This window comes from Mastomys coucha, unplaced genomic scaffold, assembly GCF_008632895.1.
Source record: "Mastomys coucha isolate ucsf_1 unplaced genomic scaffold, UCSF_Mcou_1 pScaffold21, whole genome shotgun sequence".
NCBI classification, from domain to species: Eukaryota; Metazoa; Chordata; class Mammalia; order Rodentia; family Muridae; genus Mastomys; species Mastomys coucha.
The window spans coordinates 119,799,317-119,824,443 of record NW_022196904.1 but is presented as its reverse complement, the minus strand read 5'-3'; the positions used below and the strand labels follow the sequence as shown (position 1 = coordinate 119,824,443).

At 48.8% G+C, this 25,127-nt stretch overlaps 1 protein-coding gene across 23 annotated transcripts in view; it reads right to left on the bottom strand.

The window, feature by feature from the left end:
* Positions 1-25,127, bottom strand: part of Tacc2 (transforming acidic coiled-coil containing protein 2) — a 220,974-nt gene that overhangs the window by 22,850 nt on the left and 172,997 nt on the right. For 9 of the 23 annotated variants that reach the window (XM_031388530.1, XM_031388533.1, XM_031388538.1 and 6 more), the window contains 7 exons: positions 23,176-23,312; positions 10,166-11,465; positions 8,435-8,470; positions 6,446-6,506; positions 4,399-4,693; positions 1,282-1,343; positions 213-328 (listed from right to left, as the gene is read on the bottom strand). In XM_031388530.1, coding sequence (XP_031244390.1) covers positions 213-328; positions 1,282-1,343; positions 4,399-4,693; positions 6,446-6,506; positions 8,435-8,470; positions 10,166-11,465; positions 23,176-23,312 — 2,007 coding nt within the window. The remainder of the gene's footprint in view (positions 1-212; positions 329-1,281; positions 1,344-4,398; positions 4,694-6,445; positions 6,507-8,434; positions 8,471-10,165; positions 11,466-23,175; positions 23,313-25,127) is intronic. The other 14 variants (XM_031388541.1, XM_031388544.1, XM_031388545.1 and 11 more) reach the window with 4 other exon arrangements.

Below are 25,127 nucleotides of genomic sequence, written 5' to 3'. Positions count from 1 at the left end.
ATCTGTTAGAGGATGCTGTCAGTCACTTATTTCAACTTCATTCAAAGGGCCCTGGAGTATAGAAGTGATGTGTCTGTGCCGTTGTGGGCAGACTAAATTATGGGCTACCTGCAGACATGCAATGGAATGAAGTCAGAGTAACGGTGGAAAGGTATACAAGGACTTGGGGGCCACTGGCCCCAGATACAACTCTCTCATCATACAGGTCATACCCTGAACATGGAGTTGGGGAATCCGACATCCGGACTGGAGGAGACTTGACGGGGCTCTCCTGAGGAGTGTCAAACATAAGGTACAAGGCCTGCTTCTTCGGAGTGTCATTGTCCTGCTGCAGGAATCAAAGTCACACATACATTAGCTGGGTGTGCAGTGGCCTGAGGGTGCCACCCACGTGAAAGAAGCACTCGTTCACAGGGAACACGTAAGCCTTCAGTTTTCTCATATTCTCAAAGGAGAGGAGAAAGCAGGAGGTGACTAGGAGAGACCGGAGGGTGAGAGGGAGGGAAGGGCTGTGGAGACCTACGGTGCTGCCATGTGCCCTGTTCAGGCCTCAGTGCACATGGGCCACAGTGGCAAACACCAGTGCTGAGGCTGCGGCCTCACATGGGAATACTGGATGGCAGCATGCTGACCCTAGTGATGAGCACTACCGACCGCTAGGGTCTGTGGAGGCTTAAATGAGATGTCCCCCAGTCTTGGGCATTTGAATATTTGGTCCTCAAATGATGGCATTTGGGAGGTTTAGGACGTGTGGCTTTGCTGGAGGAAGGTATGTTACTGGAGGTGGGTTCTGAAAGTTTACAGACTGCTTCGTGCTTGTGGTTTATGAAGTGCCTCTGATCTGCCGTCATGGACTCTGACCCTCTGGATCATAAGCCCAAATGAACAATTCTATAGGTTCCCTCCGTCATAGTGTTTTATCACATTATCAGAAAAGAAACTAAAGCAGACCCCAAAGAAAGAGGCAGAAAGGACAAACAAGGTTTCTCTTCTCCTTGGCAGTGCAGGAGGGCCATAAGCAGACACGATAGCCAAGGCTGAGGCTCACACCCTGGGAGTCCATCCACGGTCAAGGTGGCTTTGGGCACTGACTGTACAAAGTGTGGCTAAAAGGGAGGACAGGAGTCACCAGTAATGTGGCCAGCTTAGTGTTCCAAGGCCTGGAGCCTAGGAATGAGGACTGGCATCTCCATGTGATGGGACAACTCTGAGGGACCCTGTGCAGCCTTGCTGGAGATCCCACAGAAGCCCCTGCCAGGACAGTGTATAGGAGGAACTCACAGGTAAGGAGGAGCCAAGCTTTTCCATGTATTCAATTTCATAGGAGTTTCTGTAGTCCAGCTCTGAAAACAAACAGGCAAGATGAGTACAGGGAAGACGGAAGGACCTGGCCCAGCAGAGCACTCGGGGTCCATCACTGATAGAGTCCTCGGGTCCAGCTCTTAGGGAGGCATGGTTCAGTCTGTAAGCTTCCTGCTGGAAGGACTTTTGGCCCTTGGAAATGTGAATGAGACCCAAGGAAGTAAAGCCATGTGTCCACACACAGGTCAGCAATGGGCAGACCCAAGAGGGCAGTTTGGAAGGCACACGTGCTTTGGAGTCTCCTTTTGCTAACTCTCAAGCGCTGCACATAGAATGACATGCCCCAGAGACATCTGGGCACTGTATTGCACCTGTCCCTCTGTGGGACACAGAGCCCCACAGGGACATCGGCAGCCCCTCCCTGGCCCCCGAGAAGTCCAGAACATTCCTTTAGCTTTGTTTTGCTAGCTGCTCACTCCCCCAGAGCTGCTAGTAGCTTTGAGGCTCGGGTCTGACACTTAGAGAGAGTATCTTACTAAAGCTGGTTTTAGGGCTCTCTCTTGAGGTCCTGTAATCTGTTACTTGGTAGAGTATGTGGGTTCAAGGACTGCCTGGGCTACAGTTAGGTTCAAAGACAGCCTAGGCAATTGCTCTCAGGGTCTCCTAGTCCCAAGACAGGTAAGGTCCCAGAGACAGGCTGGCCTAACATTTCCTAATCTTCTCCTGCTTAGAGAACAGGTTTGTTCCCATGCCACCATGCCTCTAAACAGTGCAGAAGAGAAGGCATTCATTAAACAACTGAGCACACACAACTGACAATCAGTGTGTGTACTCACAGGGAGATTACGGAGGCAACCCAAGGTGGTGACATTCAACCCAAACAAGACAATGCAATTCTGTGGGTAATTGCTAAACTACTGTCCTCTGGGGTTTTGAAATAGCAAGGACAACTTGAAGCTCTTCAGTGATGCTTGTACACCCAGGTATGAAGGAACTAGCTCGCACCCTCACCCTACAAATGAAGGCAGGAAGCCTGATCTGTCCTCACTTCAACAGAAGAAAAGAACTACAAAACCACACAGACCTGGCATGCGCGGATCTCGCCAGGCCCTCAGTGCTAAACCTCCGTTTCCTCAGTCTTAAAAGTGGGGAGTACAGGATCTACCACAGAGCTCAGAGAAAATGAAGCCCTGTGTACAAAATGACAGTCCCTGCTTTACTTCTCTCCCCTATAGAATTACCATTGTTGTGAATGTGCGCTCAAATGGTAATTATGATGTCTAACTCGATATTGCCTTTTTCCTGTGGTTGGTGACTTCTGTATGATGAAGTCTCGCACCACAGCTGCAGCCCTGAACTGATCCATTCTGAGATTCACATTAGCACCCCAGATGTTTGATGTATGAAACAGGAGGGAAGACCTGATGAGAGGATTCTACAACTAGGGTGCATCACAGAGATGAAAGAGAGTTTTGTTTAAAAGCTAGATATATTCCTATTTGCTGAATATCCTCTCTCTCTCTCCCTCTCTCCCCCGCTTCCATGTGCATATGACTATTCATTTGTGTGAATATGGGTGCATGCACAGCACAGTGTATGCATGGACGTCAAAGGACAAGCTTAGTTGTCATCCTATGCCTTCCACTTATTTGAGGTGGGTTTTCTTGCTTTGTTTCTTTAGATGAATATGGCAGACCATCTGACTGCTGCACTTCCTGAGATTCTCCTGTCCCTGCCCCCATCTCTCTGCTGGAGGGCTGTGATTAGAGGCTTGTCCTGGGCATCTGGCTTTTCAGGGGTTCTTGGAATTTGACCCCAGGCCCTCATACTTGCACAGCAAGCACTCTGACCCACTGAATCATCTCCTTAAGCTTTTCCTACTTGCTGAATTTCTGCAGAAACAATTGTCAAAAAGTTCAGTGAACTGTCTTAGTTCATGACCAACACACAGTCAGATCAAACGTGTTTTAATTCTCAATACCAAGCCCAAGGTGGCTTCTACATGCTTTTTTGTGGTGTTTAGGTTTTTATCTAGCTCACGAGAGATGAGGCAGCAGGGAACTGGAGATGCTATCCAAGTGGCCAGTAAAAATGACCAAATGACCCTGCTGCATCTGGGACATTAGGCTTCTTTCCCTCGTCAGGTCCCTATGCAGGTGACGGCTGTTGCAGATATCAAACCAACTGAGCTGACACTCCACTGTTTATCTGCTCTGGCCTTGGATTTCGTTGATCTCAAGCCCATCTTCAGCTCCTATGATGTTCATAGTAGTGTGGAGACATGGAAGGGACATGGAAATTGTTGCCTTCAGTAAGCAAACTGCCCAGTAATGAATAAGAAATGCACACACTTCTTCATCCTGGTCTTAAGAGCCTCCCCACCCCCACCCCCGATCAAGCATTAAGGGCAAGCAGGGAAAGGAGTGGATAACCAGGCAGAGGCGGGCAAGGAGGGTGAACTCCTGGTTCTCCTGTCTCTACCTTCCAGACGGCTGGGAGTGTTGGCGTGTGCCACCACACCTAGTGTTTATACAGTGGAGAATGTTTATACAAGGGTTCCCGGATGCAATCTGCCAAGTGAGAACACCCCAGCCCTAAGATATAGGACTCATTCAAACCCAACAACCAGAGAGAAAGCAGAAACCGAATACCTAGCATAAAGGTAGACATAGAGATAAGACAAGAGCTTGGGACATTCCCAACACAATCAATAGCAAGCGGGAGGTTGGGGGGTTGGGGGCATTGGGGGGTGAGATGTAAGCCTCTGGCTCCAGGCTTGATTAAAATGTGTGGCCATATTGGCAGCCCATCCTGGGGGAACATGAACAATGTTGGCACCAGAGGACCCAGAGGTGGGTTGATCTACAGTCAAAGTTCAGTGTGAAAGACATTCCTTTGGACCATGCCTTTCAGAGCTACAGGAGGTATCTAAGCCACACAGCCAAGAACAAGCAAGTGAGGGTTCAGGATCTGGGTTAGAGGATTCTGGTCTGGTTTTCAGCAGGCATCAATCATAAGGTCAAGGGACAGCTGTTCTCAAGTCATAGCTTTGCATCCAGTGGGAGGCGTGCAGATTGTCACACGGGTAATGGTTACCTGGCTGGCAAATATCTTTTCTGGCTCTTTGCCCCCTAGGGACGGTATTCTCCAAGGCAAGGTGTGGGTCTGGCTGGCCACCGAGTTGCTTACCCTCTGAGGGTGAATTGAATTTGGTCTCATTTACAAAGTTAGACAGGTCCGAGGGCTGAGGGAAGTCCTGTTTGTCGGCATCCAAGTCCACTGTCATACACGTCCACTTCTGGCTTGTGACAGCCAGCTTTTCCTCATCGGTGGCATGGACCACTGTAGAGATTGCTGGGGGTGCTTCCGGCGTGCCGGCTGGAGTGGGGTCCTGTGAGGAGATGGGACAGCCTTTTCTTTCACCCAGTCTCCTGCTCAGAAACCATGCCCCCCAAGCCAGGGAAACCCCTCCATCTGTTCCCTTGGGACTCTGATCCACAGGGCCTCAGGGAAACCCCTTCTCTTCTCTATGGATCTCCTTTGTGGTTGATTTCTGGGAGTGACCATGGGTGTATCAAAATTAGTTAATTAAATAGTTAATTTTGGGGCTGGAGAGATGGTTCAGAGGTTAAGAACACTGACTGCTCTTCCTAAGGTCCTGAGTTCAACTCCCAGTAACTACATGGCGGCTCAAAACCATTTGAAATGGGATCTGATGCCCTCTTCTGGTGTATCTGAAAACAGCAGCAGTGTATTCACATAAATAAAATAAATCTTTAAAAAATTTTTTTTTAAAAAAGTTAATTAAAAAAAAAAAAAAACAAACTGGACATGGCGACTCCTGCCTGTTGTAATCCTAGCATTTGAGAAGCTGAGGTAGGAGGACAGCTGGGACTGTGAGACTGGACTGGGCTATAGTGTAGGAGTCTTTCTGCAAGGTCTAGAGACATGTCTCTGTGGTATGGTGTTTACCTTGCAGGGGCACAACCCTGAGTTTAACCCCCACCACTGACAATGACAACAAGTCTCATACAGTGGTTCACAACTGTGATCCCAAAACTAAGAGACTGAGGCCAGCCTGGGCCACATAATAAGTCCTAGGCCAGTCAGAGCTAGAGTGAGACCCTGTTTCAAAACAAAACAGTAAGTCTCTATCTTGGTTGTCAGAGTCAGCCCAGTTAGTTTCACTGTAGTATCGGCAACACTGTCTAATGGTCTTCACACCAGTCCTTCTGAGGAGAGAAGAGGTTCTACAGCCACTGTACAGGGCCGGGAGAGCTCGGGGAAGAGCTATGATTGGACCGCTACGATTGGACCGCAAGTCTCCTCTGCCTGGCGCTAAGGTCCGAGCTCCACCTGGTCGGCAACAGAAGCTAGCTTGGATCTGAAGATCAACTTGTCTTATCACCCAGAGTGGTGGCAAGCCTGCCTGAGGATTACTTTCCTTGGTCTATAAAGAGGGCCGAAGACACACGAGCTTGTTAGAAACACGGCTAAGAGGAAAAGATTGATTTTATATGTAAAAGTGGTGTGTGTGTGTGTGTGTGCCAAGAGAGGGTGTTAGAACCTTTGTACAGTCAGCTGTGAACTACCATGCAGGTTCTGGGAACCGAACTTGGATCCTCGGCAAGAGCAGCAAGTGCTTTTAACCATGGAGCTATCTCTCCAGGTCCAAGCTGCCATTTCTTATAGATAAGCTTCCCTCATTTTCCCACTGTAATTCTGATGGCAAAATCTGTCATTCCTTATACATATTCAGTTTTCACCCATTTTATCACTGTGTATCCACTGATCTCAAAAGAATCCTTCAACTTGATACAAGTTCTCAGTAGGTTTAATGGCCAGAATGGACTATAAAAATTCCTGCCATAAAATGCAGCCAGCTCTCACTTCATAACTAATTACCTTCAGCACATACCCTAATCCCTGCCAAAGTGAGTCCTGCCCATTTTGGTGTGTGTGTATGCATGTGTGCATGGTGTATGTGCACATGTGTGTGTGTGTGTGTGTATTTACATGCATGCATGCTATATGCATGTACATGTGCCTGGTGTGTGTGCATGCATGGTGTACATGCACATGTGCCTGGTGTGTAAGCAGCACTTACACCCCCCCACCCAGCAGGACCACAGGAGTGCCATACCTGAGAAGGTGAATCAGACAGAGGAGACCGCTTTGGAGACTTCTTCACCCTAAATGTGTCACTGTAAATAAAACAGGAAATGTAAACAAAACGGGGTCACAGGTCATTCCCAAGCACACAGTAACTTCCTAGCTCTCCTGCCGACCAAACACCAGCTACAGGGAGCTCATTCTGACTTAACTGATAAGTACTTCTGCCCCCAAGGGAAAGACCCTCCAAGCTAAAAACCTTTAAAGACAAGCCATTTTGGAGAGTTGACCCAGAAAAAAAAAATGCAGCTAAATTTAACTAACCGCTCTTACTTTTAAAAAAGCAAAGTTGTGGTGAGGAGACTAATTTCTGAGCCAGCTAACGTTGGGGGAGGGCTGTAGGCTTATGACACTAATTAACAGGATCCAATTTGCACATGTGCAATGAGACACAGCTCTTAATGAATAGCCAGAAGAGACCACACGGAAACAGAAAAGTTCTGGATCCTGTGGGGATTCCGGGAGCCCTTTGTACTCACAGAAACACAGAGCACAATGGGTGGTTTATTTCTTCCCCCTAGCTATGGTTAACCGACCAGATTCTACACTCTCTTTTCCTTCCTTCCTTCCTTCCTCCCTTCCTTCTTTCCTTCCTTCCTTTTTTCATGCAAGGTAATGGAGGTGGAGTGTCACACTGGTCCCAGGAGAAAGGGATGGTTTTAGCATAAACAGTACTATTCCAGCTTAGCATAAACAGTACTATTCCAGCTTAGCATAAACAGTACTATTCTGATTTAGCATAAACACTGCTATGTGGTCCATTAGTCACCATGCTCTTGGGGTTATTTCTATAATCAAAAATGAAGGCCTCCAACCTGCAAACTGGCCCTTCCCTTCTGGTTTCCAGCCAGGATGGTTTTAGGACGAGGCAAAGCCAGAGCATAGGTGTGGAGGAGGTGGGTCCCTCCTTTTAAATCCACCACATGCCTCTGTTTTCCATATTAACTGAGTAGGTACAGAAATCTGGCACCCAAGTTCCTTCCTTGTATACTCTCAAATAAAACACTCCAACAATGGCATTTGATCATTAAAAAAAAATTACCATAAATGGTTATTTATTGCATTTATGGCATTTACCATAAAACAGTCTAGTCCCAACATAAGGCATATATTTATTCATGCATATAAATATATAACTGTTTTGTAATACTAAATAAGCGGCTTGGGTAGGAAAGCACTGGGGACTCTGCTATCCGGGGGAGGGGAGCTGCCAGAAGCCTGGGTCCAGGTCAGTGTCCCCTGTAAGGGTGGGGAGACAGCACATCGATTCAGAGTCCTGGCTAGGTGCAGAGGCATACAGGTAGCCAGTTGCCTTAGTGCCTGGCAAGGCTACCCACAGATCTGACAGGTTAACATCCAGCCTAGATGTAAGTGACCAGAAGAACATGACCACTCTGGCAATGGATTTCAGCTGTGAGCTGATCCCACATTCCCTCAGATTTCTGAAAGCACGAATTTGCAAGAGTCCAGATGGTAGTACTTCATGACACAAGAACCAGCCTCTGTGGTCTCTGGCCAGGCTTCACACAGTGAAAGCATCCTGCTACTACTATGAGCAGTCACCCGCTAGCCCAACTTACAATAAAAAGGAAGGGAATGAGGAGTTAAAAAGCAATGTATGGATTTCTGATGAAGATTTTATAAATAAATAAATAAATAAATAAATAAATAAATAAAATAAACCAGGCAGGGGAAAGGGTTCTGTTATGGACAAGCAGGCGGGTAGCTGTTGGTAATCACATTTCCCTTTTCATAGCCAAGCAGTCTCATGCTAATCATAGTGTGGAGATGAAACAGAAAAGTAACCTTGAGTCCAGGGGAGCCCTGGACGCATCATTCCCAGGCTCTACACAGAAATACAGTAGCCACCACAGAGAACAAAGGGAAAGGGCTTGCAAGCAGAAGCAAGGCAGAAGCCCCACATTGGGTGCAAGGTGTGGAGTACATTAAATTTACTTACAACAGAGAACACACAGACATCACATCTTCAACCATCCTAAGACAAGAAGACAAAGAAGAGAGACAGACAGAAGGAACTGACAAAAAAGGTAATTCTGCAGACACTGGGCACTAGTGGGTTAGGGTGAAACCATCCACCGTGGATTCTGCTCCAGCAGGGCAGCCTTCTGGGAAGGGGCTGCCTGAATACCCACCCAGAGGCTTGGTACCAAAGAGCTCTGCCTCCGCACGTAGAGTCTTCCAAATCCACAGACCCACGTCTCAAAGGGTGAGACCAGGATGCAGGGTCAGCTTCCTCAACCTTCCTTACCCCTGACAAACTAAGGAGAAAGAAAGCCCCTGGGGACATAGTACACTGTCTTGGGTCAGAAGAAGGGAGTGGCTGCCAGGTGATTCTCCTTCAAGTTATGGTGCTGAGCTGTAGACATTTGTGGCTATTATCCCACTTTTCAAATAAAGTTCTATGTTGATTTGGTGAGTGGGGAGAAAGGAAGGATCTGGGAGGAGTTCAGGAGGGTAAACTATGAAAACATGCTGTATGAAAAACATCTATTTTCAATAAAAATTATATATAATTCAATAAGCAACATGTAATATAATAAATAATTCAATATGATATATAACATAATTAAATATAGTAATACATATATTCAAGCCAAGTAGACCCAGAGGTGCCAGTACTAGGGCATGGTCCTCTGTCCTGGGATGGGGGGGGGGGCTTAGTCTCTTCCACCTGATTAAATTACAGTTGATACTTCCCAAGACAGCCAGACTGTCTGTAGCAAGCCTGCACATGGTCCTCAGGAATGGACCTACGGCCAACAAAATTGAGCTACACATCTAGAGGCAAGTGTTGGTGGACAAAAGCCATTCTTCCTAGGGGCTGTAGGTCTGCTTCCCGCATCCACATTGCACTAATCTCTTTCAAGTCTTGTTTGAAAAAAGATGACCAGAGAGAAGACAGGCAGCAAAGAGCCTGTTTCTTTGTTCCTTTCTTTTCCTCTCCCCTTCCCCCTTTTCCCTTTCCCCTCCTTTCCTTTCCTGAGTCAGGGTTTTTCTCTGTGTAGCCCTGGCTGTCCTGGAACTCACTCTGTAGACCAGGCTGACTTCAAACTCACAGAGATCCGCCTGCCTCTGCCTCCCAAGTGCTGAGATTAGAGGCGTGCGCCACCACACCCGGTAAAAGCTCATTGGATGGCAAGCAGCAGCTTTCCATCTGGGGCTTCCTGCAGCCTGGTACTGCATGACGTCCCCAAGTTAAAGTCACACTAGCAGGTAGAAACTACTACTATACATGTTATCATTATTTTGCAGGGTCTATATCTTAGCTTATCCAGAGGCACTGCATATGCTAGCCAGGGAAGAGTTGAACCCCCAACAGGAAGGTGGCCAGGTCTCTCATGTCTGTTCTTTTCCTATGGAACTTCCCATACTCCCCAGGAGTTGAAAGGTCATCAGGGAGTCAACATAATAAAACTTCAAGCCACTGACTTATTGAGGCAAAAATATCAAGGGCTTTGTGGGTTCCAGGATGGGAAGATAAAACCACTCAGGCTGCGGAGAGAAAGGAGATGTATATATCCTGCCTGCTTGGAGAAACAGCCACAAAGACGGTGTCACCACAGCAACAGAGGGCAGAACAAGGGCAGCTGGGGATCCACAGGAACAGGACTAAAAGTCACAGGACCACACACCCACTCACAGCCCTTCCCACCTCCCTCCTTCAACTTACGTCTTCAGCGGGGTCTTCTTCTTCTTGGCGGGTTTATTCAACCCATCCCCGTCCGCTTCGACGGTGCTGGCCGGGATCTCGAAAGAGGCTGGGGACTTAGAAGGAGAGCTGGGGGTCTTAGAGGATGCCTTAAAGGGGTCAAGGGACTCTTCACAGGTGTCAGGGTCAAAGTTGTATGATTGTTGGGACAGTTTGGGAGACTCTTGCATTTTTGAGGTGGAGGAAAAAGGGTTAAAGTTGGGGTCATCCCACTTGTCTATATCAAAGGTGTAGGTACCTTTAGCAATCGGGGTGTCACTGGGCTCAGTAGGGGACCTTGGAGGTGAGGCAGGAGTGTTGTCGAGTTTCTCGGGGGTCTTTTTCATCTTTGGCCTCCTTAGGGGCATTTTGGCAACTGGCTTCTTGCCTATCTTTTTGGTAGGAGGGGCGTTTTCCTGCTGACTCTCCCAACTTCCCTTGTCCTCGGAGTAGTCAAACTCCAGCCTCACTGACAGCCCTTTGGCAGGTAAGTCCTCTTGCCCCCCACTGTCCGACAGGGTCACCTCCACTGCCTCAGAGGCTGTGGTAAGAGGCACTGATTTCCTCCCCACAGGGGGTGAGTTCTGTACTCTGCCACCTCCAGAAACCAGGGGGCTAATGTCTTCTGCACTCTCCACAGTCAGAGGACAGGTGGCTGTGGGCACAGCAGAGGACGCCAGGGATGTCTCTTCTGACAAGGTGCAACCAGTGCCCTCAGGTGTGGCTGGCTCCGTCTTTGTCTCTGATGCTAAGTGTTCCTCACTGGGGACTGGACTCTCTTCACCTGGCTCCTGTTGGGTCTCCTTCACTGGGGGGGTTTCTGTGGGTTTCTTGGTGGCTTGTTTCTTTTTTAAGGAAGGCGGTCGTGTTTTTTTAGTTCTCTTAAGGGTGCTGGAAGCACTGTTGGATCCCGTGCCGCATGCATCTGTGGCAAGGGTCCCAGCTTCAGGGCTGCCGGGGCAAGAAGCACCGTCAAAGTCGCTGGCTTGCAGGCTGAGCGAGCGGGACAGTGTGGACTTGGAGGGTGGCACAGACTCGGTGGATTTCCTCCGTGTGCTCACCTTACACTCCTGACCCTTAGAGTCGGCAGAGCATGGTTCCAAGCTCTGAAAGTTATCCACCAGCTCGATGCTGTCAAAGTCTAAGTTGTAAGTCCCGCTGCTGGCTATCGGCTTGTCTTCATCGAACACCGCAGAGGAGGAGTGGGAAGGACGGAAAGGGCTCCCTTCCACGGACTCACTGCGAGGGCCATCGGGAACCACAATCGGCTCAGAAGTACATCCTGAGGAAATGGAGACAAAGCGGTCACCGAAAGACATGGGATACTTGGGAACACTTCTCATCCTGAGCCAGATCCCCACTCTGCAGAGGCTGTGAAATTCCAAAGACAGAGCCCCCAACATGGGCAACAGGTTCCGGTTTCCATGCATCAGTGGGAGCAAACCTGGATAGGTTTCCCTCAGTTCCCTCATCTGAACAATGGGAGCCAGGTAGCTGATGAAGGAAAAGCCCTGATGGTTCATCCCAAAACTCGTTTTACCGAGCCCCTGACATTGACAGGGGTCATCCTGGGCATCTGAGCAACAATCAAAAAAGATAAAGGTTTGTCCTCCCAGCCTAGCAGCTGTCGTCACTGTCACCACAGCATCCATGACTACTTACTGTCAAGAGACTCTCAAGATCAGGCCCGATGACAGCCCCTCTTGAAGGAGGGACTGGGGAGGGCATTAGGCCCTCACCTGAGAGTCCCATCACTCCGCCCTACACCTACCCGATATGCACATGGTCTCATGGTAGCGTGTGGAATGCCAGCTGAAGGGAGGACTCTACCTTTGTAGCTGTGAAGAAATCGTTGCCCATGGTGAGGTGACTTTCTGTGGTCTGGGTCTTTGGGGTTTACCCAGACTCTGTAAGTAAGGCGAAGAAGCTCGACTCTGGAGGGATGGTACTGTAAGTCTGCCATTACTGTCCTATCTGGCGTATTTATATCTCACCAGGAAGTTCACAAAACAAACAGAAATCATCCTAGACAGAAAGGGCCATATGTGCCAAGGCCCTGGGGTAGGAGTATCTTTGAGGTATTCTAAAAAGAATGATGAAGCTGATACTGCTGAAGCCAAGCAAAACTAGTAAACCTCCGGGCGGTGGTGGCGCACGCCTTTAATCCCAGTACTTGGGAGGCAGAGGCAAGCGGATTTCTGAGTTCGAGGCCAGCCTGGTCTACAGAGTGAGTTCCAGGACAGCCAGGGCTATACAGAAAAACCCTGTCTCAAAAAACCAAAAAACCAAACCAAAACAAACAAAACTAGTAAACCTTTGGTATGGAAATTAAATATGGCCACAGTGAACCCTCTTTCTGACTGTTTAGACACTTGGAAGAATGTGCAAGGCTGAGCAAGACTGATCTTGCCCTCTACCACCTGCCTCCCCAGACATGACTCGGACCCTCCTCTCCCACTGACACATCTACCTCGCTTTGGCTCTTGTTCATTCTCAGCTCTCTCTTCCATCCCTACCAGCCAATAAGGCTGCTCCTTTCCAATCCCCAGGGACTCTGAACATCAGTCAAAGGATGCCCAATGATCTCACCTCCTCACGTCTCCCAGGAAACCAACCAGCCTTCGCATGGATTTCTAGATTCCTAGCTGTTCTGCTAGAAAAAGGAAAGTCCTGTACCATGGTCTCAGAAAGCAGAACAAGAAGTAGAAAAGGCTGTACAGAATGGAACTGTGACCTTGGACTGTGCTCGTAGACAGGTGGAGATGATGCATGAACCCTTTCTCCCCAGGCAAACTTCCAGCTGAAATTCAGAAAGCCATTACATTCAAGTTCCAGATAAATGAAAAATTTCTAAGATTATGTGTCCCATGAGGTTCATACTGACCTGGGTATCCTGCATTCTTACTTTCTAAATGACTGTCCTATCCTGCGCCCCAACAACCCAGGTGTGGAGAAGGCTCACTCAAACAGGCCAGTCTGTTTCTGGAGAATACACTCCCCCACACGAGAGCTGTCCATGCTCTCTGCTGTTGTGGGGCGAGGCCAGTTCTCACCATGCTTCCTGACTTTGCTCACAGGTAAACCCTGCAGCCAGGATCCTAGCTGATAAAAGTGGGAGAGGACCGCACAGGCCTGTTGGGTTGAGAAATGACTCATTTACCTGTTTCCAACCTGGTAACTTTTTCCCTCAGAAAGCTTAATAAACATCCCTTGGATTGCAAGCACCTGGGGAACTCCATGAGACACACAGACCCTAAGCATTTGCAGCCTCTGGTCCCAGCTCCCATCACCAAACACACTTGTTTCCTTCTCATCTTGAAAGAACAGGTGTCCCCCTTTCTTCCTTCTGAGGTCACTTCCCTTTGCTGAGCACCCCGGGCCTTCAAGCACAGCTTCCTCTGGTCACCAGCAACCTGGTCTTCCTACCTTGTAGCTGCTCCTGGATACTCATCTCAGAAGGCAGAAGACTACAGAGGCTAAGGGGGTCCAGGTGCCAACATGGATGTTGGCAGCAGGGAGAGGGGCCTCAGCCATCGCTCCACTTCTGTAGACAACCTTCCCTTCCAATCTGTTCCATTGCCTTAGCAGCCGTCAAATGTCAGCAATTTCCCCTGCATCGTGTAACAGTCAGCAGATATTCAGCTTAACATCTGCTTTGTTTTCCTGTCTACTTAGCTTGGCTTTCCTATTCAGAAGCGCTGTTCCCTAATTAAATCATGGCAAAGGAACCCGGCTTTATGCCAGTTTCTTATTGTCACCCCAAAGGATGTTTGGTGGGGGATGGCCTGTTCAGAGCATCATCCTTGGCCTCATCCTTAGCTCTGACCTACTAAAATGCCAGTAGCACTTTTTCTCCTAGTTGTGACAAAACACCTCAGACCCTGCTTCCGGTCCCCAGGAGGACAGCACTGTCCCTGGTTAGGAGCTGCTATTCTACAGAGTAGCTCCTAGAGCCGATGGTTCCCTATGGTCCCTTCACAAGGCTGGGATGGCCTTCCCATGTCATTGCCATGGGCGAGCCCAGATTGGCAAGGCAACCATGTCCAGCTGGATTCCCACTAGATCTCTACATAGCCACACAGAGCTGCATAAAGACTTCACTCATCCCAAACCTGGTATGCCTTCAATGTCAGTCACCATAGGGTATATCTTGAATAACATAGAGGCAAGGAAAGATGGGGCCACAAACCAGTCCATCCACATCAGCATGCCCCCTGCACTCACTGTGCAAGTCTAGGCAAAGATATCTCTAGAAATCTACATTGCTCTACCCTGGCTCTAGATTCTAGCTCAATCCTGGGCAAGTTAGCTTCTGCGCTCATGAGGAGGGTCCCCACATGTCTCACAGCTACGCTAACCAGATCACTTGCCCTCATCAAGGGCCAAGACTGGGTGACTTCAACAACAGAAATGTGTTTCCCCACTGCTCTGAGTACTGAGGCTGGAAGTTCACAATGGAAATGTCGGCAAGTGTGGCCTCTCCTGAGGCCTTTCTCCTTGGCTTTCAGGCGGTCAGGTTTGGCGTGTCCTTACATGACCTTTCCTCTCAGCACATGGATCCTTGAAGTCTCCTCTTGTGATGGGGTCCCAACCCCACAGAACCTTAATTACCAGCAGAAAGATCCTATCTCTAACATCACACCAGGAGTGAGGATTTCAGCATTTGAATTTAACAGATATGCAAATCAGTCCATCACCTCAGAGCTGGGCAGCACAGCCTAAGCTAAGCAACTGTACTCAGAAACAGGAGGGAGTAGAGGAAAGTGCGCCTTCACAACTGAACAACTGACATCATCCACCTGACCTCATCTCCTGACCATCACTAGAGACCCCATTCCTTAGCCTTGCACAGTGTTTCCCAAGTGACACTTGAGATGGCTTCCTGCACTGTGAGTTCTCTCCAGGCAGGGATGCAATGGCTAGAGTAAACCGCTGGCATCCTGGCATGCTCAGATTCTCAACTGACCAATAAATCAAGCCTGCAGGAAGCATGGCTGACCATCTATCTAAGTGCAGAGTACAGGAACCATTTTTGAAGCAGGCTAATGGAGATCAGCAGAGCATTGCTCTGCCCTCTTGTGGCATTTTGCCAGTAGTTAAAGGTAACCTAGTACAAGCTTTCGATGAACTCAAGCTCTCCCAAACTTGTCTAGCCTAACACACAATGGGGGCACTCATCAAAACCTAGACTCCCCATTCTCCCACCCACTGATCGGTCCACCCCCCTTCCTGAAGAGTGTTTACACACAAAACAGAGATGTGTTGTGGTGATCTTTTTGTGCACTGTGTAAAGCTTGTCTTTGTATTATTCAAATACTGATTTCTGTGCAACCAAACTTTAGAATATTGTTATTCATGTGGCTGCATTATATCTCATCAACAATCCTTCCATCACCTTCTGAATGGTTACATAAAGAGCTAACTGGTCAATAGCTGTGGCAAGAGGAGAGGTAGGACTTCAGGCAGAGACAGGGACGCTGGGAAGGAAGCTAAGGCAGGAGAAATTGCCAGCCAGACACAGAGGAAGAAAGAAGCAAGTGCCTGTACTCAGGAGGTACTCACTAGCCACATGGCAGAGCATAGAACAGACAGGTTATTTCTGTTCACCACATGTGTACCTGATGCCTGAGAAGATCAGAATACGACACTGGATCCCCTGGAACTGGAGTTACATATAGTTGTGAGCTGCCACGTGGGTGCTGGAAATAGAACCCAGGTCCTCTGCAAGAGCAGCCAGTACTCATAACCACTGAACTATCTCTCCAGCCCCCACTTTTTTTTTTTTTTTTCTGAGACAGGGTTTCTCTGTATAGCCCTGGCTGTCCTGGAACTCACTCTGTAGGCCAGACTGGCCTTGAACTCAGAAATCCGCCTGCCTCTGCCTCCCAAGTGCTGGGATTAAAAGCGTGCGCCACCACCCTGCAGCTCAGCCCCCACTTTTTGATCTTAAGCCCTCTGTTTCATCCTGTAAGACAATATGTTAGCATCTGCCCTTCAATGGCCTGAGGGCTGAAGGTAGCTCTGACAGGACAGGCTTAGTCTTGAGGATGTGAGCTTGGACTCTGGAGGTCTGCCCTGGAGAGTGAGCTGGCTCAGGTCTACAATATCTACTACCTTCCTTGGATGCGGCCCAAAACACAAGGCTCAAGAAACTAAAGCCAAAATGGGCCAACAAGAGTGTCAGAGACTTGTGGCTAGGCACCTTCTCTCTGCAAGACCTGGTTGAGTCTTAAGAACCCCACCTGGGGAGGAGAGCTCTGGGCACGGCTGCTCCTGGGTGTCCGTATTGCTCTGGCTGGTCTCTTCCCAGACCTCACTCAAGTCCCAGAGGCCTAAAGAGATCAAGGCTTTGGGACTAGGGACAATTAAGCTGGGGAGAGTCTACAAGAAGCAGACTTTTCTACTGAATATGACAGAGTCAGGATTCGGGGAGCTCAACAGGGACTTTGTGCAAATGACATTACCTACAGGAATCCAGGAGCACCTCTGTGCTGACAGTCCCCACTGGAAAGTGGTCACTGGGCACCTGGGCAGCTTAGGCTGGGTCCCAGCTCTACTGAAGGCACAACAAATGCCCCATTTCTGTCCTGTTTGGTCTTTTTCCCAGTGGGTTGCTTACCCAGTATATCCAATATACTATATACTAATATACTGTCAATCTATGCTGACAGGCCCTAGGCTGAGACACTGGCTCATCACCACTTCCAGATTCCGTTGTCATTTAAAAAACATTAGTCCTTCCCATCCTCCTCCTTCAAATGTTACCATGAATAGGAAGTTAAACCGCATAAAAAGCACCTCCTTCTGAGGTTAGAGAGCTAACAGGGTGGTTGGGAGCACTTATTGCTCTTGCAGAGGACCCAACTTCGGTTCCTAGCACAAGATGCTTCACAATCATCCATAAGTTCAGGTCTAGGGGATCCGACCCTCTCTTCTGACCTCCTTGGACACTAGGCAAGCATATGATACATACACGCATACAGGCAAAACACTCATAAAAACAACGAAAATGTCTAAAGAAATTAAAGAAGTATGTATATTCTTTAAAGTGCCCCTTGGTAAGCTTAAGATAGCAGCGAGGTGTCACGAGGTGTCAGCCCACCAGGATGAGCTGATTCAGAGATGGCAGTGCCGAGGTGCAGGATTGAATAAGTGTCAGCTCAGTGTCCTTCACCAAAGCTCCTCAGCCTTGCTCACTGTCATACACCCCAGGACACCTCTCAAGACACCACTGTTCCCCATTGTTACAGTGATGACTAAACAGTTCGGTTTTTTGTCAACTTGACACAAACCTAGAGGTATCTGAGAAGAGGAAATCTTACTGAATACATGCCTCCATAAGACTGTCCACCCTGTGGGGCATTTTCTTAGTTGATGATTGATGTTGGAAGGCCCGGGTCACTGTGGGCCATACCACCCCTGGGCTGGTGGTCTTGAGTGCTGTATGAAAACAGGCAGAGAGCAAGCCACAAGGCACACAATCCAGTGAGCAGCATTCCTCCACAGTCTCTGCTTCAGGTCCTGTACCAGGTTCCTGCCCTGACTTCCATTCATGATCACACCAACAGAAGCCTCAGCTTTGCCTTAGCAATGACTGAATGTTATAACAGGACAACCGCCTCTGTCCTTCCTGGGACCATGGGCTGAACTACCCATCTGGGAGACCTGGGCATCCCTAACTCACTAGAGCTCATGGAGATGTCTGGGTTTAGAGCTTGATTATGACAAGGAGCTGCTTCAGGACTCTCTAGTAGGGTCACAAAGAGAAGTAAATAGGTGTTTAGAGGGTCAGGGCCTAGCCAGATTATTGGTATCCCTACCCAAGTTTCCCAGGGCACTGTGAGCATGGCCAGAGTAAGCCGCCGAGGTCACTACCTTCCTCACCTCTCTGTGTAGCTATGACCTCCTACCATCCTTCCAGCCTGAGGTAAATGGGGCTTTGACTGGCACCAGTGGGCTCATGCACCCACTGCTCAGTGGTTACCCTCTGCCTGCACAGTGCCTACCACAGGGCAAGGCGACTAGCATGCCCCATGTGGGCTCTTCTCCGTAAACATGAGGAACATCTGATCGGCACAGTTATACAGAGACCCCAACAGCTTCACCTGTTCCAGAAACCTGGGCACATATTAACAATCATATCAGGAAGATTAAGAAAGCCCCTGGCCCAGTGCTTGTAGGCCCCAGACCCAGCTTGGAAAAGCCTTGGTCCTCAATGTGTATCTTCAGCCTAAATATCTACAACCCCTGAAATTCCCATGCCAGAATCTCACTCTTAAGGCAAGACCTTTGGGAGGGAATGAGGTTAGGGAGAATGCTCAGGAATGGGATCAATACCTAGAGGGAGCTTGCCTGTCCCATGTGAGGACACAGCACAGTGCTGCTTGTAAACGCGACCTCCAGACAATCTCAAGTTCAGCTTCCAGAACTAAAGCAATGAAATTCTGCTGTCCACAGCTACCCTCTGTCTATGGGTAGGTCGGCCGAGGCTGGGGCTGAGGCTGTGTATTCTGGGCAAGTTATTTCATAAATCTGTTGAAAGCCAAGCGTTCTTGTGAAGATGGAATAGAAAGCCACATGAATGTCCAGTCTAGGGCACAGACAGTACCAGGAAATAAGGGCCACAGCCCCTCAGATCCTGCCCATAATACCTGCTCCCTGTTCTGTATCCCAAGAGGGACATCTTTAATACCAAGGGGCGTTGGGTCACTCTTGGGTTTTTCAGGAGGGAGAAAGCAAATGCCCGTATGCATAGAAACAGGCCTTCTGTGGTAGACAAGGTGACAATAAATCATTGCTGACTGCTAACGCTGACAGGTATAGTCTAAAACCAGAGATCCACAGGCCACCACTGCCCAGCAAAAGAAAATGGGTAGGCACCCGGGACAAATGGGCAGCTCCGATCACAAGACCCTCCAGTGCTCTTCTCCAGCTTAGGAGGGTTGCCGGCAAGAACGAGAAGACAGCTGTCACCAGGGAGGACAGGCAAGGAACTCACCTCACTTCCCCTACTAAAGCACCTGGCGCTGACCATCCACTTCCTGCCACCTGAGCATCCTGCGGAGCTCAGCTCAGGCTGCAGCTCTCAGGACCAGCTGACAGAGCTGCTTGGCACATGACTGAGGGCCAGCGGGCACAGCAAGGCCAGCACAGCAGCAGTCCAGGAGCCTGCACAGCAGCAGTCCAGGAGCGCAAACACAGCAGGTCCTACACATACAAGCTGCACGAGAGAGAGCCGCTGCAGGACAGGGAAGGTATGTGACCTCCAAGGAAGGGGATGCTATTCAAATAAGGGATAATTAGCTCTCATCCGAGATAAGCATGAAGCAGACGAAGGCCCTAGTACAAGCCTAACACAGGAAAGATTCAGAAGTCAAAGGTATTACTTAGTCAGGTGAAAGTTAACTACGTCCTACAGTGATAACACTGCCAAGTGTTCCATAAAGGCTAGAAGGTAGTGATTTCAGACCTAACAGGCTGCTGCCTTCATTTATACATAGAAAAGCATGACTCCTTAGATGGGGACAGATATAAGGTGGGCACTTAGCATCCTGTCCTGCTGTGCCACAGAGCACAAACATGCTCACAGGACCTAACATACAGCCAGCAACTGCTTTTGTAAAACAGGTTTCCAGGAGGAAAAACCATGTTTGTTCTCACTGTTAGAGGTCTGGCCTATTATTTCCTGGGGTTCCTTAGTCCTTTAGTGACATTCCAGGTACCCAGTAGAGGAAAACTATGAACAATAGACTTTCCTCTCCAGCCCTTTCTTTCCCATGGTTTTCAGAACAAACCCTCTCCCCAGGGTGACCTACACAAGCAGCACAGTGCCTTCTCACGCCTTTACAGTGCCCCTGCAGGTCTGCAGAATGGACGGGAAGATGGGGTGTGTGTGGTGGGGGGCAGCTTCCAACGTGTGCAACAAATCAGACAGCCTTTTGTGTAGCCCAAGAGAAGGAGGTGGGTGCTTTATGCAGACACATTCCCCTGCTCTGGTTTCCTGACTGTAATCTCTACAGTGACAGACTCACTGCAGTTTTAAAAGGAGAAGTGTAAAGTCCCTGTTCAAAAACTCCAAGGGGTGTAATCAAAGGTTCTGAGGGATTGTGACTCAGAGGTAATTAACTTCTCCACACAGATGCACACAGGTTACCTCTTAAGCCTCTATAATGTTCATTCTTTTATGAACTGTCATTTAAGTAATAGGTAGGCTTGTGTGTGTTTGCTTTTAAGAATGGAGATGATTCTCTGTTTTGTTGGAAAAGAAATCAGGGAGTGTTTGGAGCCGCCATCACTGTCCTGAGGTAGCTGCACACCCTGACAGTTTGCACACCACCAAGATGAAGACTGAGAAGCCAGAGCCTGGCAAGGGGAAGCTTTTCATTTACATCTGACCGCCAGAGAGTTCCTGCATCACTGTGTGCTGGGGTTCCACCTTGCTCCAGCCCTTCATTTTTTTTAGGTCGGACTCAACTTGTTTGCAATGCGGGCTATACTTCCAGCTCTAAATGATGAGGATCCAAGGCAGCATGACCAGCCCCATGGATTTCCTCAACTCAGTGGCTGCCTGGGATACACATCTAGTATGTCTGACTCAGGCTCCAGTTCAGAGGACATTAAAGACCCCAGAGCTTCCCAATGTCATTCTCCAGGAGAGAAGAACCCCAGTCTGTCATGACGGAGCCTGACTGAATACAGGGGCACACTTGATGTTTCACGACAGTCTCCGACTCCTCGCTTCAAGCAGGAAGCGGTACGATGATTCTGATTTGGTCTATTCTGAAGGAAGTTTGTAGTTGTGGAAGAATGAACAGAATGACTGGAGTAAGGCCTGGAGGAGATTCGGGCATGTTCATATCCATGTTCCAACCGATGCAAATGGCAAGCGTCTCCACTTAGCCTAACAACACAATTTACAGCATCCTTTGTGTTACGGGGAAAACTGTACAAGGGACCCAATGGTCCTTTAGTTGCTGCCTGGGTCACTTTTGGGATCTAACCAAGCCAGGAAAGAAGCAAAGGCAAAGTACAAATTAATGGGCCACACAACCTAAAATACAAAGATGATCATAAGAAGTAAATTCAGAGCACCAGTAGAGTGTGTCCACAGAACAGATGCTATGTCACCTGTCTGCATTTTGTATCAGCTGTAACAGCCATTCTAGGATGTGAGACCATCTTAGAGGAGGTTGAATATGACAAAGATGGGGACATCATAACGTCCTTCCAGATCATGGTGTTCAGTGTCCCCCAAAGTAACTGGCTATGTTTCCAGTGCCCCTCTGAATCACTGTACAGTGGCCAGACACAGACCAATGAGCACCTGATTCCAAGCAGAGAGAATGAAGGTTGTGTCCCATTTTTATGTGGTATAAGTACTCAGCTGTCTGAGGTTTACATGGGACTAGACAGATGCTCAGTGGTGGTAAACAGTTCCCAGGAGGAGTCAGAGTACAGAGCAGGGAATCCTGGAAGACACATGAAGGGCCCCCAACATGACCTTTCCCTGTATATGCTTTAGAGATGTGCCTGAAGTATGGCCATATAGTTTTTTATTCAGACACTTTCCACTTAAAACTAGGGGTGAGTTTATAAAAGTGATATGGAAAGTACCTCTTTTTCTGTTTGTTATTGCACAAAACGAAGGAAGGAACACCAGAGTCTCAGAACTGCCAACAGTTCTCTGGCTCCTTTTCTCTTCAAATCAGATAGTCACCACCATTCCCGTCTCAGGCTAGTGACTATACAGTCTCAGGGGAGAGCATGAGAGGGAGACTGTACCCGTCAGTCCTGGGGAGAGCATGAGAGGGAGACTGTACCCATCGGTCCCTGTACCCATCAGTCCTGGGGAGAACATGAGAGGGACACTGTACCCGTCGGTCCCTGTACCCATCAGTCCTGGGGAGAGCATGAGAGGGAGACTGTACCCATCAGCCCTGCTCTGCTCCCCAGAAGAAGACCAGCTGTTTAAAACTAAACCTTGGAGCTGTATATACTTCCTAAATCAGTAGCCTGTTTAAACCAGCAGGGAAGGAAAAATTCCATCCCCTTTTTACCAACATCAACATTGAGACCAAACTGCTATCTTAAGTTATAAGGCACTTTCTCAGTTCTTGACACGACAAAGTTAAGTCCAGCCCTAGACCTGCCTTCCTTCACTACCAGCCATGGATGACCAGTCTGTAGGTCCAAGTCTACTCTTGACTCCTCTGCAAAGTCGGCCACCAGGAAGACCGGGTTTGGGCAGGAGAAGGGATGGACCTGAAAAGGGACTGTGCACAATGTCTAGCACATGGTCTAGAACAATGGTTCTCAACCTGTGGGTCAAGACCCCACTGGGGATCTAACAACCCTTTTGCAGAGATCAGATATCAGATATCCAGGTTCATAATGGTAGCAGTAGCACTGGAAATAATTTTATAGTTGGGGGGGGTCACATCAACATGAGGAGGGCCAGAGCATTAGGAAGGATGAGAACCACTGGTCTAGAGGGAATCGGCTCTGTATACTTGTCATGGGGGAGGGCTGAGGCCTAAAGAAGGCAGAATGGGGTCCTTTAAAAGCTATCCAGGTCTGAAGATGGAAGCATTTGGTTCTTGTGGGGCCACCTCCAGCAGGTTGTGTCTTCTTTCAGACTTCATGTTAAACTTCCCATTAGAGGTGGTTCTATCCCCCCAGGTATAACAGGGAAGCACTCAGAATACCATCCATGTGGGCAGGTGCCCTGAGATCTGTTCTGTCCTTCAGTAATCACCACAGCTAAACTACACTCATAGGAACCTACCCAAGTCTGAAAGTGAAGGGACCAAAAAAGTCAAGCAACAGAATCACTTCCAGGATGCACACGGCACAACCCATCTACCTGTAGACTTCACAGAAACCAGTGAAGTATAAAACAGGGCCAAGAGAGAGGGCGCCAGCCACTGTGGGCTGTGGACTGTCTAAGAGCCAACTCTGTCCCCTGGAGCCAGTGACTCCTGACATTTGGTTACCTGGTTCTTCTGGGGCTGGTGGATCGATGACCTCAGGCTCTGGGGTGACTTCAGGGGGTGGAGGGGGAGGGGCTGGTGGAGCTTTGACAGGGGTCGTTGACTCGGGGGTCTCAAAGGCTTCCTCAGAGTCGGAACTCCTGGTGGAGAGAGATAAGAAACGTGAGTGAGACAGTGCCGAGTAGAGATTCTGCTGTGAAGGCATGGATGGCCTTCTGACTCTCCAACAAGTAGATTTGTGGCAAATGCTCAATTCACCTGTTGGAAGACAGGTGTGAAGGTCACCTCGGAGCATGATTCCCCAGGAACTGGGGTGAATCTGTCCACTGGCATTGAGATCTGTAGTGGGCTGGTCTGGTGCTGCTATGTATTCAAATGCTAGCTATTGTATCCCAAGATCTGGTGGCTCTAAGAAGTACACCAGCTTTTGTTGTGTAAACCTTGCCCCCCCCAAGCTATCCTTGATTGGTTAATAAAGATGCCTAAAGCCTATAACTAGGCAGAAGAGAGGTAGGCAGGGCTGGGTGTCCCAGACTTGGGGTCTCAGGAGGGGACCAAGAGAGGAGGAGAGAGAAGGAAGAAATGGCCATGGGTAGATGGATCATGAGTGCATGGCCATGGGGGCTGGCCTGTTGGAGTAGGAGCCGCCCAGGTAGAACACAGCAAATGATATCTCGGGGTTATTGACCAGGGAGTAGACAAAATAGCACAGGGGGCTGATATCTGCCCATCTCAAATGCTTTAAGGCTTATTATAAAGTTTTGGGGTGTTTTATTTGAGAACTAAATGATCTAAGGTGGGGTAGAAACTCCCAAACAATATTTACCACAATGGAGATCAATGTAGCGCTACTTGAAAGACACACATCCACCTTAGTGACAAATTCATACACAGTGGGCTATTTGGGTAAGCTTCAGTGCACACTATGGAGCGCTGAGTCAGTCTAACAGAGACCTTTTTTTTTTTTTATGTTCACCATGGTGGCTCCAGCCTGCCTCTAAGAGCCTCCTCTTGTAAACTCAATTTCCATTCACTCTCTCCCACCCTAGCCTGCCATTCTCCTGACTCCCTGCCCTCCCTGCATTTCTCCGTGTTTACTTGTCTCTTCTACTGGGCTGAAATTGCCACGCAGGTGGCTGGCCATTTTTTTTCACAGTGAATGACCATCTGTAGAGAGAATGAAAGAGAGCCAGACAGCCTGTCAGCAGAGGATATGCCAAACCAAGCCACAAAATCTGGCCAGCCAATCCTCGGTGTGTCATAGCCCTTGGTGGTCCCTAGGGAAGTCTACCTACAAGGAAGCCTCTTCACACACAGACCTGGGCCAAAAGCCTACTGAGGAGTGTCTCACGGTAACAAGAAGTCAGTGGGCAAGCAAGCCCTGCCTGGGTACAAGAAAAATCTACCGACACCTTCTCCCTTCCTGCTGCCCTAAGCTACTTAATCTTAGCCAGAGGAATAGGAAACTGAGTTATAAGTTCTCCTGGTGCTGAGAGGACAGGGGCATCTATTTCCTGACTCAAGATAACCACAGGACCAAGGCCAGCCTTACCTGTGAGGACCAGACACTGTGGAGGGCAGCCACATGCTGGCTCCCATCTCTGAACAGTTCCAATGCACCCAAATGCTAACTGATCACTGGCAAGGAAGGCGGAGTCTAAGAACTACCAAGAGAGAATCCACAGGACTGCAGATCAGGACCACTGCTTAAGATTTACAATCAGGCCAGGATGCAGTAGGATACAGAACATGGCGTGTCAGGATTCAATGGACTAGATCACACAGGTACCAAGGAACATGAGCCTGCTCCAACACTGTGAGATGCTCACAACTGCTCAGTTCCGCGGAGTCCCGCAGTCAGTGACCCTGGAAGATGTCATGCCACAAACACTTTGCGTGACGGCAGTATTTGAGGCGTAAACTTCAAGGAAAGTCAGTCTCCTGCCTCCGCATTG